Raw genomic sequence first — 19,359 nt, 5'->3', positions numbered from 1 at the left:
AGGAATTCTTTTGGAAAGCTTAGATTTGCTTAATCTTAAATTAAATTCTGTACACCGCAACCATATCTTTTATTCGTTTTTGCATCTTTCTACAAATTTGTTTAATATGTGAAGGTGAATTTGATTTATAATTTTTTATTAAGTGCAGTCAGGATCAAATCTAGTAATTTTATCAATTAAGCCAATTGGCAAATGCAGACTACTCTTCCAATTTAACCAATCCGATTGATGGAATCCACTTTAATTTTCAGACAAAATTTGAACCCAACTTCCTAATATGTTACCATTAGGATCCAAGATATCTAGTAACAAAAGGTTACCATGATAATTTCCCAGGTAATAAAAAATTTAATTAATTTTTTCAATGTCCAAGCTTAAGCGGGGCTTGCTATATTCTCTCTCTCTTCGTTGCTTCCAGTCGCCTCTCGCTCTTTATAATGTAAGACTGCCTTTTGTCGTAATCCCTTATCAACGGGTGTCTCGTGCCCCAATTGTTTTCCCCTTGTAACTCACGGAGAAGAAGGAAAAGAGAAGAGAAAGCGATCTTTCAACCGAAAAAAATAAAACTAAATGTTTCTCCGGCTCTCTCCACGATTCGATCAATCCAGTTGAGTATTTTTTGGGGCCATATTTCTCCTTCCAATGATCCAATTCTAAGTCGCGGCAGATGGTATCCTGCTCCCTAGCTTTCGATCGCAAGAAGACGCCCACATCGTAAATCCAGGTATTTCTTCAAGCTCTTGAATCCTTTTACTTGAATCAGAGCTCAAGAAACGTTTTTGAAATGATTTTTTGTTGAGATTTGAAGTCGATCCTGAGAAAGATTTAGCATCGGAAGAGCAAAATCACAAGATCAGTTAATTCCTTAGTTTTACCCTCTTTCATGGTGAGATCTTAAAAATCTTTGTTTCATGGCGAAACTTCACCGAATTTAATCATATCATTTTTCTGAAAAGATCTTTGTACGTGTGTGAGTCGAATTATATAAATTTCCTTCGGATTTATAGAATCGAATTAAAAACATCCCTTTTGTTCCATTAATTTAATGTTTTTCCCTGCAAAGTTTACTAAATATAGTAAATATCAACGAATTATGAGATAAACATGAAACGATTCGCATAGAGTCGTAGATCCGTGATGTTTCTTTTTACTGTTTTTGTCCATTTTCTTGAAGGGATTTTGAGAACTATCGGAGGAATCGAGAGGGGAAGAGCGTCCGAGAATTCTCTCCACCTCTTCGGAGCCAAGGTAACTGCCACGTGTCGTTTTTTAGTCCGGAATTGCATGTGCTGTGCGAGAAATTTTAGCATTTAGCGGGCCCTCTCCTCCTTTTGTTAGCAAACGGGATCCACGAGACTCAATAGATTATTTAGGAAGATACCACCATGGCCCATCAATAGCCCATAGTTCACAAAAAAAAAAAATCTAAAAAGGTAATATTAATGTTGCAGCTATTTTTCTTTTTTTCACGGTCGAATCTACATCTATTATGTAGAGTTCTCTATTCCAATGGTTATATTTTTGGTTGTCTTTGTATGATAATGACATTGCTCAACTCAATTCACGTTTCCATTTGATTACTTTTTGTTAAATTGGACACAATTTCTTTTTTGAATTTTTTGCATGCATAGCCTCATAAATATTAAAATTTGGAAGAATACCCTTCCAAAATTAATATTTACATATATACCCTCGTAGAACACTTGTTTTGCTATTCTATTCTTTTTTTTATTCCTATTTTTGCATATGTACCTGCACCATCGAATGCCATTAAAAAATTAACGGTTTCAAACTAAAATGACTAAAATATTTCTAATGGATAGATGTATAAAAAAAAAATATTTATAAGCCGGTCGAGGTATTGGACAAAAAAATAATTTTAAAATTTTATTTTATTTTTAATTAAAATAAATATAATTTTTATTAATGATGTTAGAAAACCGTTATATTAAGGGTATTTATACAAAAATAGTGTTTTATGATGGTACAAAAATAAATATAAATTTTAAGAGTGTATTCATGCAAATTTAGATTTTTAGAAGGATATGTATGCAAAAAAAAATTCTTCTTTTTTTTTACTCTAATGCACAGATGTGTGATCAAAAGAAATGCAATAATTCTTTGTAAAAACAAATTGTGGTGGTTCTCTATTGATTTGATTTGTTGTGGGAGCAAGATAGTTGTCCCAATTCAAAATTAAATTGCGTTTAATTTACCTTTAACTCTCTAATTTCTCAGATGATTTATTATGGTATAAACACTAAATTTGATTGTTTTGAACCATGTTACGAATTTTCCACATTGAGTTAGTCACATAATCTATAGAATGAACCTCTCCATTTTCTAGAATCCTGGCAAAAGATTCAAAGGATAAGGCGGACCGAACCTTGGTTCCACATCCAGATCTTACGGAAGCTCTGGCAGTTACGTGAGGGAAATTCCAAACTTAAATCCCCCTTTTATGTTTGTTCCTGTTACGAAGAACACGTCTAAACCATGATTTAATTCTTTTGTCACAACTTAAATGCTAACGGTTTCACGGACTCACAAACCACGCTATCACGCACATTGTTTTGGACTGGGCCCATGCCCCAGCTAAATCCGGACCGCCCGTTCCGGGGCCAGGCTACTAAAGAGGGTCTAATTAGTTTTATTAACCATCGGGGCCCACCAACTTCGGTCGGTGGGTAAGTGGAAAGGCTAGTGGGCCCCACGTCACGGCCCTCCAACTTGCTTTGCCGCGTCATAGGCCTTGCGTCCTTCTTTGGTGGGTCCCATCAATTGTTGTCTCTCTCTGTTTTTTTTTTTCCCTTCTTTCTATTTGTCGATAAGTACGCCCCGCTATTACTATTATTCGTACTGTTACTATTCCCATTTACGTGTTATAATTTTGTTCCTGCCCTGTGATGGTAGGATGGTGTACTGACGTTCATTTGTCTAGTATAGTTATATTCAATTATTGTTTGTGTGATTACTTCTTGTCTGCAGGTGGAATAGGAGGGATAAGAAAGGAGGGCTGTCTCCTGTCTGTCTTAAGGGAGGGAGGGAATAAGGAGGTGGAAAAATGGATAATAGAGAGGGGAATAACGACATAGAGAGCATGGAGGGACTGGGGAGGGAGGTAGAGAGGAACGGGTCGGGGTTTGAGGACGAGAAGGAGGCAGGGATGAGGCAGCCACTGCTGCTGAGGAAGAGGACCATGAACACAACCTCCCAGATTGCCATAGTTGGTGCCAATGTTTGCTCCATTGAAAGCTTGGATTATGAGTAAGTAGAAATGCTAAAGATTAGTGCTTGATTTTTTTTGGTTCATCATTAATACGAACATAGATTTCTGTATGCTATATAGTGATTAGTGGCTGAACAGATGGTGAAAGAAATATAGTTGCCGCTATTTATTTATTTATTTATTTTTTGGGTTAAGTTTTCACTTGAATTACTTAAGTAAGATGGGGGAATATATTCATGTTGATATGGTTATGCTAGAATCAAGAATTTTTGCAATTTGCTATCTAATTTGATATTTGATAATTAATGGTTTCATCCAAACCGTTGATTGCCTTTCTTTCGAATTGTTGCATTGTTTGAATTGGTAGTCAATTGGAAGAAGGGGTGGAGCCAATAAAGGAAGGGCTGACCAGATGTGATCGTAGATCCTTGCACATTTTTGATTTGTTAATTTGAACCGGACTGATGTATTTTTCAACAATATTTAGATTATCAACTGATTTTTCCCCCTTTTTTGTAATGAAGAATTACCTTTGTTTTGTGGCACAGCTATGTTGTATAGAGTTAGGTTGGGCCTTGATCAGCAAAAGGATTTAAATTAAACCTTGAGTCATGTACTGATGGATTTACAGCAGCAAATAAAATGTTGAGAACATTGTGCATGCCTTGTTATGAGAGATAGCTTGCAGTAATTCAATCATTACTTCTAATTCCTTTTTCTACTGCTTAAGAAAGTACCACTAACTACGGAAAGGAAACCTATAATGGTGGAACATCATTGCCAGATCAGCATAAACATTCATCTTTTAAATAAAGAGAGCAAGTGGACAAATATTAGAAATTGCATGTGTTCCTTGTAATCCTATCTTAAAGAACTTCGAACTATTGTTCTTTATTTTTTTTGAATGCACGAATTTCAAACTATATTATTTGCTAATTTTAAGTTTGATTTGTTCTCAGAATTGTGGAGAATGATCTTTTTAAGCAAGACTGGAGATCAAGGAAAAAGGTTCAGATATTTCAATACATTGTCCTCAAGTGGACTCTTGCACTTCTTATAGGCTTGGGAACTGGACTTGTCGGCTTCTTCAACAATCTTGCAGTTGAGAATATTGCCGGATTCAAATTGTTGCTAACTAGTGACCTTATGCTTGAGCATAGGTAAATCCTGATATCCGTTTCTCTTGTTTAGTGACTAATCTATGAATTTTACTAAGCATCGCTGGTTCAACTATTGTTGTAGAACAATTGGGAAAACTACAAAGATTTAATAAACTATTGGAGATAAATTATAGAAAGAACATGTAATGAGAGAGAAGAGATCAACAAAGGTTAAAAACATTCATCAATATCTTGTATAAAAATTGATTTCAAATCCTCAAATTTAAGAATAGTTACCATGCTTTTCTTCATTCTTGCTTATATAGAGGAGTATTTTGTATTGTATTTTTAAAAATAGATTAGGTTTCCTTTTCCCATAACTTATAAATTTTTATCACCAGGGTGCAATTTCGTCTCATGGTTGGCAACAATTCCCACCTGATTGCAGCGTCACCTTTCTTTCTGTTGTTATTTGTTATGAGAATATAACAAACTCTAGATGGAACTGATAAACATGCTGGTCTCTAAGCTGAACAAGTTAATATTGCATGATAAATGATGTTTGATTTCTGCTTCTGTGTCTATCTCTTTAGGTTGACTGTATGGATTTTGGAATGTTGATTTTGAGATAATATTAGAGAAAAGAGGAAGTAATTAGTTTCATTTTAATGTGATTTGACAAAATTTTAAATTGTGTTTAATAATATTAGAGAAAAGAGGAACTAATTAGTTTCATTTTAATGTGATTTGACAAAAGTTTAGATAGTGTTTAATTGCCTAAATTTCAATTACAATGGTCAATTGTAATAAATTTGCTATGACTATCTAATTATGGCAATGAAAAATAGTTTTAAATTCTAGAGTTTTTTTTTAAAATTGAAATAGATATCTTAAATGTCTGAGATTTCACCTCTATTTGATGACTTCTTGTTATTGGTGTTATTTGGTTCCAGTGCAGGTTCTTTGCAGCATTTTTGGCATATTCTGGTTGCAATTTAGTATTGGCAGCAGCAGCTGCAGCCATCTGTGCTTACATTGCACCTGCAGCTGCTGGTTCTGGTATACCTGAAGTGAAGGCATATCTCAATGGAATTGATGCTCATTCTATATTAGCTCCGAGTACGCTTTTTGTAAAGGTAATTTTGAGGCTAATCTTGGTTTAGTTTTTTCTTTTTCTTGTCAATGAACGTTAAAATTAAAGGCGTATAATTGTGTTTTCCTAAAAGGAAAGGGCCAGAATTGAGTCGTTGAGTTTGTCACTCTAGTGTAGCGAGGATGTTTTTTATTTTCTTAAACTTCATTAATTTTGTCAGTTGGTATCAAAGAAAGCTTCTTTTATTTAAAGATCCCATTTCAGAGACAAGATTCCTGATCTTCTCTGAAAGTATAGTTCAAATCTTTACTATAATAATTTAGTCATCTCACCATAATAATTCAGAGATGCCATTTTCTTCATTTCCACTGGATTAATTGCATTGCTATTGACTTCGGTATGTTGCCTAACTCTTTTCTCTTTCTTTTCTTTTTTTTCCTTTTTTTTTGTTTTTTTTTTTGGGGGGGGGGGGGTGGTGGTGGGTTGGGGTTACATTTTTGTCACTCATTGCTTTGATTTCACTATAAACTATCTAGAACTTACGAAGATGCTACTTTTGGGATGGGCATGGTTAGCTACCTAATTAGCAATGTCATTTGCCTCTCAATTAATTAGTAGAATGAGTCAAACAAATATTTTTTGAGCAAAAGTGAGTAAAAGAAGTACTGTTGGTAGCCTTTAGCACAATTCTTTTCTCCATGGGGGCATAGATATTTTTGAAATAATTACCAATTTACAGTCATGGATCTACTTAAACACGAAAGTTGCCAGGATCTGACATCCCAGTTTCCTACAGCCCTGACTCCAGAGTCCTGACCATAGACCTACGGCTTCAGTTTTAAGAATGTTCCTTTTTACCATGATAAATAGTATCAACAGAAAATGTGCTAGTTACCACAATATCTGACATAGAGTTAGTAGTCAGCAAGTAATTACCATCTATTGGCTGAAGGGCCCCTTGAAGCTAATCTTTTTCAACCATTTTCTCTTATAATAAAAATTAAAATTTCTAGCAAGGCCTGGTCTTACTGGTTATATCAAACTTGCCTAAAGTCTTCATCCAATGATCCAAAAAGAAAAATCATATATTTTCCTCTACCTGTATAACTCCCTCAAGGTGCTTGCCATGGCAATAGGTCCATTGGATAAAACCAGTTTCTATATCTCCTCCTTGTCATCCTTTGCTACTCTATACTACCAGAACAGTCTATCTAAAGATACCATCTAACACTTGGAAACACTCTAAAAGAGGAATAGAGTGAGCAAGATCCAGAAAACAGGATTAGGATTCTGACACATGAGTTCTTGTATAAAATAGCAATAACGTACAAAATCTATCAAGAAAAAGTTCTCAATCTAAAAGAAAGAAGTTACTTTTTTTATTACTTTTTTCTTTATCAACTCTATGTTTTAACAAATTTTTTAAGCTCAAAGTCTTCCTATATAAATTTTAATTTTATGAAAGTCCAATTGTTTGAGAACTTCAGGATGCTGCAGGACAGATCTGTCTGATTTGGAATGCATGCAAGTACATTGGTAAGACTGTTTCGATTTGTGTGCATGTTGGGGGTAGGGGTGGGAGATGTTTGGTTTTTTTTTAGTTGGGGGGGGGGTGGTGTGAGGTGGTTGGAGTTGAACTATCATGTGGTCTTTCAGAGTATGAAAACTATGGTATAGGTTTATAGAATGAAACTGGAATTAACAAGAGGGAGGGGATGAGAACAAATGGAGTGGCTTTATTTTATACGTACAGCTCACACATTAGTGACAAAGGGCTGTGCCTTCAATTTTGGAGCTCTGTATAACATCTAATAAATGACTGCATAACACTAACACCGACTTTATTTTTTCACCTTACACTGTCCATGTACAAAACTTTCATGAGATGACTCAGAAGATTTCAGAGATTTTCAGGAATCTTCTAAGCATAGCAAGAGAACAAGATTACCTTGTTAACTAATCGCTAGCCCCAAAGCTTAAGTTGTTAGGGAAGGAGTCAACATTGTATGTTGGGCCTTAACATCCCCCTCCAGTATAACCCGGACCATGCACATGAGGGAGTAAACGCGTCAAGAATGACTTAAGATAAGAACGAGTCAAGAAGAACTTAACCGTGTACAAGTCAACGGAAGAAAAGAAAATAAAAGGGCAAAATTGGTCTAACAGGGATTTGAACGCATGACCTTTGGCTCTAATTCCATGAATCCATGATAGATTCAAGGAAGTGAAAGAAGAAGAGCCAAATGTGTAGAAATGTGCAACAATTTTAAAGTATGACTCAAGGTAAATATGAACGTACAAAGAATATGATAAGATCTCTGCACGGTATGCAACTTCGTAGGTCAGCAATTTGCTATATAGAAGACATATATGGTAGAGAGAGTGTTAGAGCAATGTAATGATGTTGAGTGAAATGACAATCTACCTCAATATGCTTGGTACGCTCGCGAAACACTGGATTGCTAGCTATCCGAATAGCATAAGATAAAACCAAGTGTAATGACTGTAATCATCAGCAAAGTGACACAATATTGATTTTCACCTTTAGAAGGAACTGGAGAAGTCCAAACATCAGAATGCACTAAGTCAGAAGGTGCAGATGACACAAATTGACTAGTATTATAAGGGATGGTTGTTTACTTAGCTAGGTTACAACCCATGCAACGTGTCAAAGAGGTAGACGAGACAGAACCAAGGGCACCAGTACTAACAAGGCAACTGAGCCTAGGTCCAGAAAGATGTGCTAGTCTACGATGCCATAAATCAAAAAAGTAATATCAGAAGTAGGAGGTGAAGTTGTAGCAGTGGTAGTAGAAGTAAAATCTGAGAGTTGTAGATGATCCTGTGAGAGAGAGAAGACATGCTTGTAGAAGAGGAGCCCACAGATGTAGCAACAATTGCCGTAGATTTCTACAATTGAACCTTGTTCTTTGCAAGCTTGTTACATTTGGATCCTCTGACCTACAATATTGCAATACTTGCACAATCTTGAATGCCCATATGTATTGCTTAAAGTAGATCTGGAGGAATAAGAGCCCACTCTTTGTTGACAATTGGAAGATTGATCCAACATAAAATCAATTTCTCCAGCACTACCAACAATTGAAGCGATAAAGAGTAAAGTAGTGAAGACTTGACATGACTTGACATGCAAACAAACTCAAGCAAGACACTCCAAGATAATGCTCAGGAAAATGGAGGAAGAATGAGCAATCAATGGAGCTAGTAGGGCATTAGTAATCTTGCAATAACAAGCAAGGGACTAGATGAAGGTTGACAAGCTCCAAGCAAATGCACTTGTATGGCATAAGTGCACAAATCTGAGCATTACTGAACATTGTAATGACCTTGATTAGAACCACACAATCGTTGAGGAAGGAGACCAAAAGATTGGTTTGCATGGTTAAAGCAATTAGCCGTCATTCACCTTCCAAACAATCTCTCAGGAACTTCTCCAACAGTTGAAGTGCACAGCCAACAACAGCAGTATATGGCAGAAGATGAGATTGTAGCTCCAAAGAGAAATATTTAGACTATGTAGAGAGACACCTCTAGCTGCAAATCAGATAGGATGCATTGCAAATTGAGCTGAAAACAGTCACAATAAATATACCAGCTGTAACAGGGCTGACAGTTGATGATTTTCAGCACAGAAACTAAGACAGCATATGTTATTCTGCTACAAAATGTTGCAATGGATAGGCAGCAGATTGATGGAAAATAGAGTGGTGGACCAAAGCAACATTGCTAGTTCGCCGTGCTGCTAATGCAAAGAACTCTTTAATCAAGGGGCAGCCACGGTGAGTGTAAGTGATGAGAAGGCACACCTAAACACAAAGTAGGCTACTCAATCAATAGATGGGTTGCACAAGAGAGATTTATGGCTTTGATACCATGCTAACTAACCTCTAGATCTTCCAAGCTTATGCTGATAGGGAAGGGGTCAGCGATGTATATCAAGCCTTAATATAGCTATCCACAGAAATTCATGTAGATCACACCTGTTGGAGCTCTGATGATTATGTTGTCCCCCTTTGATTCTTTACATGAAAACTTGTTTTAAAAGACCCTTTTAAGACCTAGGAAATTTTACTTCCTCAATGTAGCATGGTATATAGTTGCTTTGGGTCATGCCAAGTGTTATTCACTTAAAATACAAGATTCAGCCATTGCATAGACAAGAAGATAAATATTCTTGTAAGAAAATAAACTATGATATGCAGTATGTAATTATAGAGAATGCAGGATATGTAAATCAATATAAAATCTGCTACCGTATTATATCACTTTATGAAGAAAGCACAAACAACTGTTAAATGCTTTGTTTGGGAACTATCTGTTTACTGTATTTGATTTTACAATTTTCCAGATATTTGGTTCAGTTCTTGGAGTTTCTGCTGGATTTGTATTGGGCAAGGAAGGGCCTATGGTACATACAGGAGCATGCATTGCCAACTTACTTGGTCAGGGTGGGTCTCGCAAGTACCACCTGACATGGACATGGCTCAGGTATTTTAAGAATGATAGGGATCGCCGAGATTTGATCACCTGCGGGGCTGCAGCTGGAGTGGCAGCTGCCTTCCGAGCACCTGTGGGTGGTGTCCTCTTTGCTCTTGAAGAAGCAGCATCTTGGTAATACCTTTTATCTCCTTAAACTTATTTCCGAATTACATTAGGCGATGTTATGTCCCAGCTTGTAATTATGAAGATACATGTCTAGGAAAAATGTCGACACGTCTGACTAGCAGCCTTCCCCATAGGACAATAGCAAAAAGCACGAAAAAGGGAGCAAAGAAGAATGATCTCATATCTTCTGTTGCATGACTCTACATTTGATCACCAATACAATTGCAATGTAAATCAAAGGGGAAGACGAGCAACACATTTCAGCATAACTATTACTTTTCTATCGTAATTAAAGAGCTGAATGCATAGATAGCATAAATTTGAACTGTAATATGTTGGTTATTAAACTTGTTTTTTAATATTAGTAACTTATGGTTTTATTTTGTAATTGCATATTAGTGTGGTGAGGAGTTACATGTCTTTTGAGTTTTTAGTCATATGGGAGTTACATGTCTTTTAGGTTTTTAGTCATGTGGGAGTTACATGGAGTTATAAGGGATTTATTTAGAGGGAGCTATTTGAGATTTATTTGGGTTTATGAATGGTGTAATGACCAATTCAATTAGGAAGGTTAAAAGACCATCTAATGATGCCTATAAATATCCATGCACTCTAGTTGTTTTTTGAAATAAGTGGAATACAAGTTCTTCATGTGTGCCTAAAATCCTCTCTACTTTTCTTCCATAGAATAATTTGTGAGTGTGAATCCTCTTAATTTCCAACAAAGTGGTATCAAAGCTCAGATTTTTCTTGTGAGAATGAGCGATGGCAAATGGAATGCTTCCATTTCTAATGCCGTGGTTCACCAAGGATAACTATGAAAATTGGTGTATCCGTATGAAGGCAATCTTGGGATCTCAAGATTTGTGGGAAATCATTGACAAAGGCTACACGGAATCGGAGAATAAAGATTTCTTGACTCCAGCTCAAAAGGAGTCCTTACAAGCCACAAGAAAGAAGGATTGGAAGGCCATCATGATCATCCATCAATGTTTGGATGATGGCATGCTACAACGAGTTGCTAATGCAACTTCTTTGAAGCAAACTTGGGAGATTCTCCAAAACTCCTATCAAGGAGTTGACAAAGTCAAGAAGATTCGTCTTCAATCTTTGTGTGGTGAATTTGAAGCCTTACATATGAAAGAATCCAAATCAATCTCAGATTACTCTTCAAGGGTGTTAACCATCGTAAATCAACTGAGGAGGTACGGCGAAAATATGAGTGATACGAGGGTTATTGAAAAAATCCTTCGTTCATTGGATCCCAAGTTTAATTTTATTGTTGTAGCCATCGAAGAGTCCAAAGATCTAGACTCCATGACAATCGATCAACTCATGGGGTCACTGCAAGCTCATGAAGAGAAGGTTGTCAAGAAGCAAGAAACTTTAGAGCAAATGTTACAAACAAAAGTCTCTTTGAAAGAAAAAGAAGATCGTAGTTGGAAAGGCGAAAGAGGTCGTGGACGTGGTAGAGGAAGAGGTGGTCGTGGATCATCCAACAAAGAAGAAAAGAAGCAAGAATGGTATCAATCAAGAGGATGTGGAAGAGGAAACAATTCGAGATCAAATGGAGGGAGGTATGATAAATCTCGAATTCGTTGCTATAATCGTCGAAAATATGGTCATTTTGCTTCGGAGTGTAGAAGTCCTTCTCAAAATGCCGAAGAAGAAGCTAACTATGTTGAAAATGAAGAGACGGAGCAAACTTTGTTGTTGGCATGCAAAGGAGAAAAAAATTGAGATCATGATTTATGGTATCTTGACAATGCGGCTAGCAACCACATGTGCGGTGACAAAAGCAAATTTGTGGAGTTGGATGAAACTGCAAGCGGTAATATGGTTTTTGGAGATTCTTCCAAAGTATCGATCAAGAAAAAAGGTACAATTTTGATTCTTTTGAAAAATGGTGATCATCAATTTATTGCTAATGTTTTCTATATCCCAAGCATGAAAAATAATATTTTGAGCTTAGGACAACTCTTAGAGAAAGGCTATGATATTCAAATGAAAGATCTTAGTCTTTCGATAAGAGATCAAAAGGAAGGTTTGGTGGCCAAAGTTAAAATGACAAGAAACCACATGTTTTTGCTTAACCTTCAAACCGATGTTGCTAAATGCTTAAAGGCTTGTGTTGAAGATCCAAATTGGCTTTGGCACTTGAGGCTTGGGCACTTGAATTTTGATGGGCTAGAATTATTGGCCAAGAAGGATATGGTGAATGGGTTGCCCTTTATTGACCACCCAAATCAACTTTGTAAAGGATGTCTCTTTGGCAAGCAATCAAGAAAAAGCTTTCCAAAAGAAGCTAGCACAAGAGCAAGGGAACCACTACAACTTGTTCGTTCGGATATTTGTGGTCCATTCAATCCACCATCTTTTGGTAAGAACAGGTACTTTCTCTTATTTATTGATGACTTTAGCCGGAAAACTTGGGTGTATTTTCTTAAAGAAAAATCGGAGGTGTTTGAAGCATTTAAAAAATTCAAGGCACTTGTTGAGAAACAAAGTGGTTTTGATATAAAGGCTATACGATCTGATAGAGGAGGTGAGTTCACATCAATTGCTTTCAAAAAATTTTGTGAAGAAAATGGAATTCACCATCCTTTAACGGTTCCAAGATCCCCGCAACAAAATGGGGTCGTGGAGAGAAAAAATAGAACTATCCTTAATATGGTTCGGAGTATGTTAAAAAACAAGAATATACCCAAAGATTTTTGAGCCAAAGCCGTTAATTGTGCAGTGTACTTATTCAACCGGTGTCCTACCAAAAGTGTGCCAAATCAAACACCACAAGAAGTATGGAGTGGAAGAAGACCAAGTGTCTCTCATTTGCGTGTTTTTGGAAGCATAGCGTATGCACATGTGCCGGATGAAAAGCGCTTTAAGCTAGATGTCAAGAGTGAAAAATTGGTCTTCATCGGTTATGATGCAAGGTCCAAGTGCTACAAGTTGTACAATCCAAAAAGTCACAAGATCATCACTCGTAGAGATGTTGAATTTGACGAAGCAAGTTCATGGGATTGGAATTCTCCAAAAGAAGAGTATGACTTTTTTTCTTTCTTTGAAGAGGCGGAGCCCCCTTCTCCACCTTCAACACCTCCATCATCCGCTCAAGTGCAACCATCTCCATCATCAAGTGAGGCAAGTTCAAGTGAAGGACCAAGAGGCACAAGGAGTCTTCAAGACATATATGATGCCATGGATGAGGTAACGAAAAGATTAAGTGATTTAACACTTTTTTGTCTTTTTGCTGGTAGTGAACCTCTAAGCTTTGAAGAAGCAACTCAAGACAAGAAGTGGAGAGATGCTATGAATGAAGAAATCAAAGCCATAGAGAAGAATGAAACTTGGGAGCTCACCACTCTTCCGGAAGGGCAAAAGGCAATCGGAGTTAAATGGGTGTACAAGGCAAAGAAGAATTCAAGAGGAGAAGTCGAGAGGCACAAGGCAAGACTTGTTGTCAAGGGATACAACCAAAGGCCTGGGATCGACTATGATGAGGTATTTGCCCCCGTTGCTCGTTTGGAAACTATTAGATTAATTATTTCTTTGGCGGCACAAAACAATTGGAGAATCCATCAAATGGATGTGAAGTCCGCTTTTTTGAATGGTTTTCTTGAAGAAGAGGTTTATGTGAAACAACCTTTGGAATATATTGTGAAAGGGCAAGAAGATAAAGTTTTGAAATTAAAGAAAGCCTTGTATGGCTTGAAGCAAGTACCAAGAGCCTGGAATACCAAAATTGACAAGTATTTTCCAGACAACAAGTTCACCAAATGTCCTTATGAGCATGCCCTTTACACAAAGGTCAATGATAATGGAGATATATTTGTGGTTTGCTTGTATGTAGATGACTTAATTTTTACCGGCAACAATTCTATTATGTTTGAAGAATTCAAACAAGCTATGTCTCAAGAGTTTGAAATGACGGACATTGGCCTTATGGCTTATTACCTTGGCATTGAAGTGAAGCAAATGGAAGATGGAATTTTTATCTCTCAAGAAGGTTATGCTAAAGAAGTTCTCAAAAAGTTCAAGATGGATGATAGCAACCCGGTGAGCACTCCCGTGGAATGTGGAGTCAAATTATCAAGATAAGAAGATGGAGAAAAGGTAGATCCTACATTCTTCAAAAGTCTTGTTGGAAGTTTAAGATATTTAACTTGCATAAGGCCGGATATTCTATTTGGGGTTGGACTTGTTAGTCGGTATATGGAAGCTCCTACTTCATCCCATTTGAAGGTGGCCAAGAGAATTCTCTGCTACATCAAAGGTACCCTTAATTATGGCCTATTCTATTGATTTGTTGATAACTTCACACTTGTTGGATATAGTGATAGTGATTGGGCCGGAGATGTGGATGAAAGAAAAAGTACGATGGGATATGTTTTCTTTATGGGAAGTGCGGCTTTTACATGGTCTTCAAAAAAGCAACCTATTGTTACACTTTCTACTTGTGAAGCAGAGTATGTTGCCATCTCAAGTTGTGTTTGTCAAGCCATTTGGCTAAGGTATTTGTTGAAGGAGCTTCATATGTTACAAGAAGAACCAACGGAGATTTTTGTGGACAACAAATCAGCAACATTATCCAAGAATCCGGTGTTACATGAGCGAAGCAAGCATATCGATACAAAGTATCATTTTATTAGAGAATGTATGGCTAAGAAGGAAGTGAAGCTCAAGTACATGAAGTCTCAAGATCAAATTTGCCGATATTTTCACTAAGCCCCTCAAGAGTGAAACTTTTTGCAAGTTAAGGAGTTTGCTTGGAGTTGCAAAACCAAGTTTTAGGGGGGGTGTTGGTTATTAAACTTGTTTTTTAATATTAGTAACTTATGGTTTTATTTTGTAATTGCATATTAGTATGGTGAGGAGTTACATGTCTTTTGAATTTTTAGTCATGTGGGAGTTACATGTCTTTTGGGTTTTTAGTCATGTGGGAGTTACATGGAGTTATAAGGGATTTATTTAGAGGGAGTTATTTGAGATTTATTTGGGGTTATGAATGGTGTAATGACCAATTCAATTAGGAAGGTTAAAAGACCATCTAATGATGCCTATAAATATCCATGTACTCTAGTTGTTTTTTGAAATAAGTGGAATACAAGTTCTTCATGTGTGCCTAAAATTCTCTCCACTTTTCTTCCATAGAATAATTTGTGAGTGTGAATCCTCTTGATTTCCAACAAAGATATGCATAGAATCTATGTAGTCATCCTTTTCCAGTTGAAAGTTAAGTTCATATCCTGATATCTTACTAGATTGTCGCATAACTTATGGATCATCAACATCAAATTTTTTTTATATATATCTTCAGGTGGCGAAGCGCTCTCCTGTGGAGGACATTCTTCACAACAGCTGTTGTTGCTGTGGTATTAAGAGCTTTGATAGAATACTGCCGCAGTGGAAAATGTGGTCTCTTCGGGGAAGGAGGACTAATAATGTTTGACCTTAGTTCAACCATCACTACGTATAGTACTCCAGATCTAGTAGCAATTTTGGTCCTTGGAGTCATTGGGGGTGTATTCGGAGGCCTCTACAACTATCTATTGGACCGGATCCTTCGCACCTACAGCATCATTAATGAGTATGAACTCTCTAGCAGTCATATTATCATGCTTCATCCCAACCTTATATATTGTCATGGTCATATCTTGCAAGTATTCAAATTGAATTGAGTTTTAATTAATTGCAGGAAAGGTGCTCCATTCAAGATACTTCTCACTATCACCATATCTCTCCTCACCTCATGCTGTTCCTATGGACTCCCTTGGCTTGCCAGGTGCATTCCATGCCCAGCAGATCTCCAAGACCAATGTCCCACCATTGGCCGCTCAGGCAACTTTAAGAATTTCCAGTGCCCCCCAGGTCATTACAATGACCTTGCCTCCCTATTTCTTAACACCAATGATGATGCCATCCGCAACCTATTCAGTGGTAACACTGACAACGAGTTCCACATGTCCACCCTTTTTGTCTTTTTCACTGCCATTTATTTCCTTGGCCTTGTAACATATGGAGTTGCTGTCCCTTCTGGTCTCTTCGTTCCCGTTATACTCGCTGGTGCTTCCTATGGCCGCATTATAGGGACTCTTCTGGGTCCCATCTCTGACCTAGATACTGGCCTCTTTGCCCTGCTCGGGGCAGCATCTTTTCTTGGTGGAACTATGAGAATGACTGTCTCAGTCTGTGTTATTCTTCTGGAGCTCACCAATGATCTTCTAATGCTCCCCTTGGTCATGCTTGTTCTTCTGGTATCCAAAACAGTAGCTGATGGTTTCAACCTAGGGGTCTATGATCAGATTGTTAAGATGAAGGGCTTGCCATACATGGAGGCTCATGCAGAGCCCTACATGAGGCACTTGGTCGCTGGAGATGTGGTCTCAGGCCCGCTCATCACTTTTTCTGGTGTGGAGAAGGTGGGGAACATAGTGCATGCATTGAGGTTGACAGGCCATAATGGATTTCCAGTGATTGATGAGCCACCTTTCTCAGATGCACCTGAGTTGTGCGGGCTTGTCTTGAGGTCTCATCTGCTTGTGTTGTTAAAAGGGAAGAGGTTCACTAAAGAGAGGGTGAGAACTGGGGTGACGGAGTTATTACAGAGATTTGGTGCTTTTGATTTTGCCAAGCCTGGATCAGGTAAAGGATTGAAGTTTGAAGACTTGGACATCCAGGAGGAGGAAATGGACATGTACGTGGATCTGCACCCAATCACGAATACATCACCATACACGGTGGTTGAGACAATGTCACTGGCAAAAGCTGCAGTGCTTTTTCGGCAGCTTGGACTCAGGCACCTTTGCGTTGTGCCAAAGACACCAGGGGTGAGCTCTCTCTCTCTCTCTCTCCGCCCCCTCCCTCAATATGTGTGCATGCATGCACATGTGTGTGTGTGCTTTGTGTTCTCTCATGTTGTGTTGTCTTATTTTTGACCCACGCGTATAGCAATAAATATTCAAATTCGGAAAACTAATTTATTCATCATACTCAAATCACTTCAATCTGGTTGCTTTTGTGCTAAAGCTTTATATTTAGAAAAGCCATATTCTGATGAAACTCACACAATATCGCTGTTATTTGCGGGGAATATAATTTTTTGCACAATTCTATTCAAAAAAATAAATAAATGTTGCACAATATGTTTGTTTGCTACCTGGTAAGAGTAAAAACTCTAGTATGAAAACATTTGTTTGATCTCAGACATCTTTGATGTTGGATTTAATAACTAATATTTCCTACATCTTGTGCACAAACTTATACATGTTCAATTTAGATTTACATGTGCAATATTATTCTTAATGTTGTAAAGATTACTCAAAAATGGACTGTGTTGGGATGCTAGTGGTTTCAGTTTTGTTCATGTGAAGTGTGATACTCACATTCACCAAAAAAGAAAAAGTATTATTCATACATGTCATCCTTATTGAGAACTAACTGGAGAAAACTGAAAAGAAAATACTCTATTTAATAAAACATTGCTCAACTAGAACAAGGATACACATTGTGGCTTCAGGCTGTTAGCATAATTTTGGAAGATATTTCTGTGAATTGCAACCTTCAGGCAAGGGGTATCACAGGGCAAGGAACGTTTTCCAATACTGGACATCATAATGAGGTCTAGTTATGAACATCAGAACATTCAACCTTCTTTTGGTTAATTCGTATCTGAATTTCTATTTGGAAAAGGAAGGTATTGTATGTTGATGGAAAAATTAAGTTCGGGCACTTTAATTATTTTCATTGTATACTCTCCCGCATCCTAAGAATAGGGATGAGAATGGTCTTCACTAATAGCTCTTCTTGGTCCTCTGTTCACGTTTATTTTGACATCTCTCTTTTTGGAAGTTGGTTTGCACTTTGTGTTAAACTGGGAAGCTTCAGTAACGTCTTAAGTTTGATGTTAGATGTGCATCTTCTTCTGTATACACGCATTCTGTTTACCAAAGCACCAGTTAAAGTTCTCCAAAAACCAGTTAATGTGCTTCAATGATCTCCTTAAAATTGATAGATGTTTGCTTGCAGAGGCCTCCCATTGTCGGAATTCTTACGCGGCATGACTTCGTGCCAGAGCACATTCTTGGACTGTTCCCACATTTCAACCCTCACAAGTAGGCTAAGGAAGCAGTGGTGCAAGTTTCTCTTCCCCTTGGTTTGTCAAAATTGCTGCTATTATTATTATATATACATATTTTTAAAGTGAGTTTTACCCTCCCGTATGTTTTTCCCCTTTTCTTTTGAGGTGGATGAAGGTCCATTTGCGAGCTCAAAATCTGCTTGGAAGGAACTGAGTTTAAACATCAATTGTTGAATTTGCTCCATGTGACATTTTGATGTGTTCCATATTTTTTCAGGAGAATTATATTACTTTGATTGATACAAGAGCTTTAATAATCTGCAGTCAATTGTTTGGTAGCACATCATGTTTAGCTTTCCTACACTTACAACGAAAAGAGCTTTATATCTTTAGATGGTTGAAATACATTACTGCAAATTTTCAGTCCAGTGGATGGACTGAATACTGAGATAAATTTTGTTAAATGCTAGAACATATATTTGATGTTTACAGGGTAGACAAGACCATCCCTGCAAGAATTTTTGTCAAGGATGGCTTCGTATATGGTTGATAGTTATAGAGGGCACTGCAAGGAGGAATTTGCTCTCAATATAGGATGAACTGCTGTTTGTTTGCATGGCAATAATTTCTGACCTGATTTGTCTTTTGATATAGACCTTGGGACCTAAACAGATCTGGGTTTTGGAACATGGCCTTGCTCACTAACCAAGAGGTAGTAGAGCGCTGATTCAAGGCTGGCTCATATTGTAACCAAAAAAAATTGGCTTTTATTTTCTGTCGAGGTCTTGTACATATCTCATTCTTTTGAACTTGTACATAAATCTGGGGCCCTATGTGTGGTGCAGTTAATCTAATTATCTAAAACCAGCAGTTAAGAATCCACAGGATTTGCCTTTGGTATTTATACATCTTTCCGTTTGTGTGGATTATCGAACGTAGCAATATCCTTCCACTGGTTTGTATATTTGGCTTAGTCTTCGACTGGCTGTCGGCGATGAATGTTGCATTAATATACTCTTTTTGTTATGGCCTTGTCTCTTTGGTAACAGTGGCCCAACTATGTGGCAACATCAGGAAACCAGCTGATGCAGTTCCTCTTTGTTTTGCCCTTGAGACTAACCATCTGTTGTGCCACATCCATAGATAATTACACTCGTCTATTTTCATTTCTGATGTTGGAGTTTTTTGTTTTCTGATGAACATTTCTGATGTTGGAGTTGTAAACTACGTTGTA

General features: G+C 37.4%; 1 protein-coding gene across 1 annotated transcript; it reads left to right on the top strand.

Annotated features, from left to right (window-relative positions):
- Positions 1-412: 412 nt before the first annotated feature.
- LOC103704786 (chloride channel protein CLC-c-like) lies at positions 413-19,004 on the top strand. Its single transcript, XM_008788223.3, has 9 exons — positions 413-724; positions 1,175-1,248; positions 2,989-3,267; positions 4,189-4,389; positions 5,288-5,465; positions 9,792-10,054; positions 15,366-15,635; positions 15,744-16,875; positions 18,074-19,004. Exons 3-9 carry the CDS (start codon positions 3,065-3,067, stop codon positions 18,161-18,163), a joined length of 2,337 nt encoding a protein of 778 aa, XP_008786445.2. The 5' UTR covers positions 413-724; positions 1,175-1,248; positions 2,989-3,064; the 3' UTR covers positions 18,164-19,004.
- Positions 19,005-19,359: the final 355 nt, after the last annotated feature.

The sequence above is a fragment of the Phoenix dactylifera genome, chromosome 14, assembly GCF_009389715.1.
Source record: "Phoenix dactylifera cultivar Barhee BC4 chromosome 14, palm_55x_up_171113_PBpolish2nd_filt_p, whole genome shotgun sequence".
NCBI classification, from domain to species: Eukaryota; Viridiplantae; Streptophyta; class Magnoliopsida; order Arecales; family Arecaceae; genus Phoenix; species Phoenix dactylifera.
This window is presented reverse-complemented; position numbering and strand designations above follow the sequence as displayed.

Bases quoted from the DNA above. Each gene is read 5' to 3' on its own strand.
- LOC103704786 (XM_008788223.3), top strand. From the start codon at position 3,065: ATGGATAATAGAGAGGGGAATAACGACATAGAGAGCATGGAGGGACTG. The intron at 3,268-4,188 runs GTAAGTAGAAAT...ATTTGTTCTCAG, and splicing joins ATTGAAAGCTTGGATTATGA to AATTGTGGAGAATGATCTTT. The intron at 4,390-5,287 runs GTAAATCCTGAT...GTTCCAGTGCAG, and splicing joins GACCTTATGCTTGAGCATAG to GTTCTTTGCAGCATTTTTGG.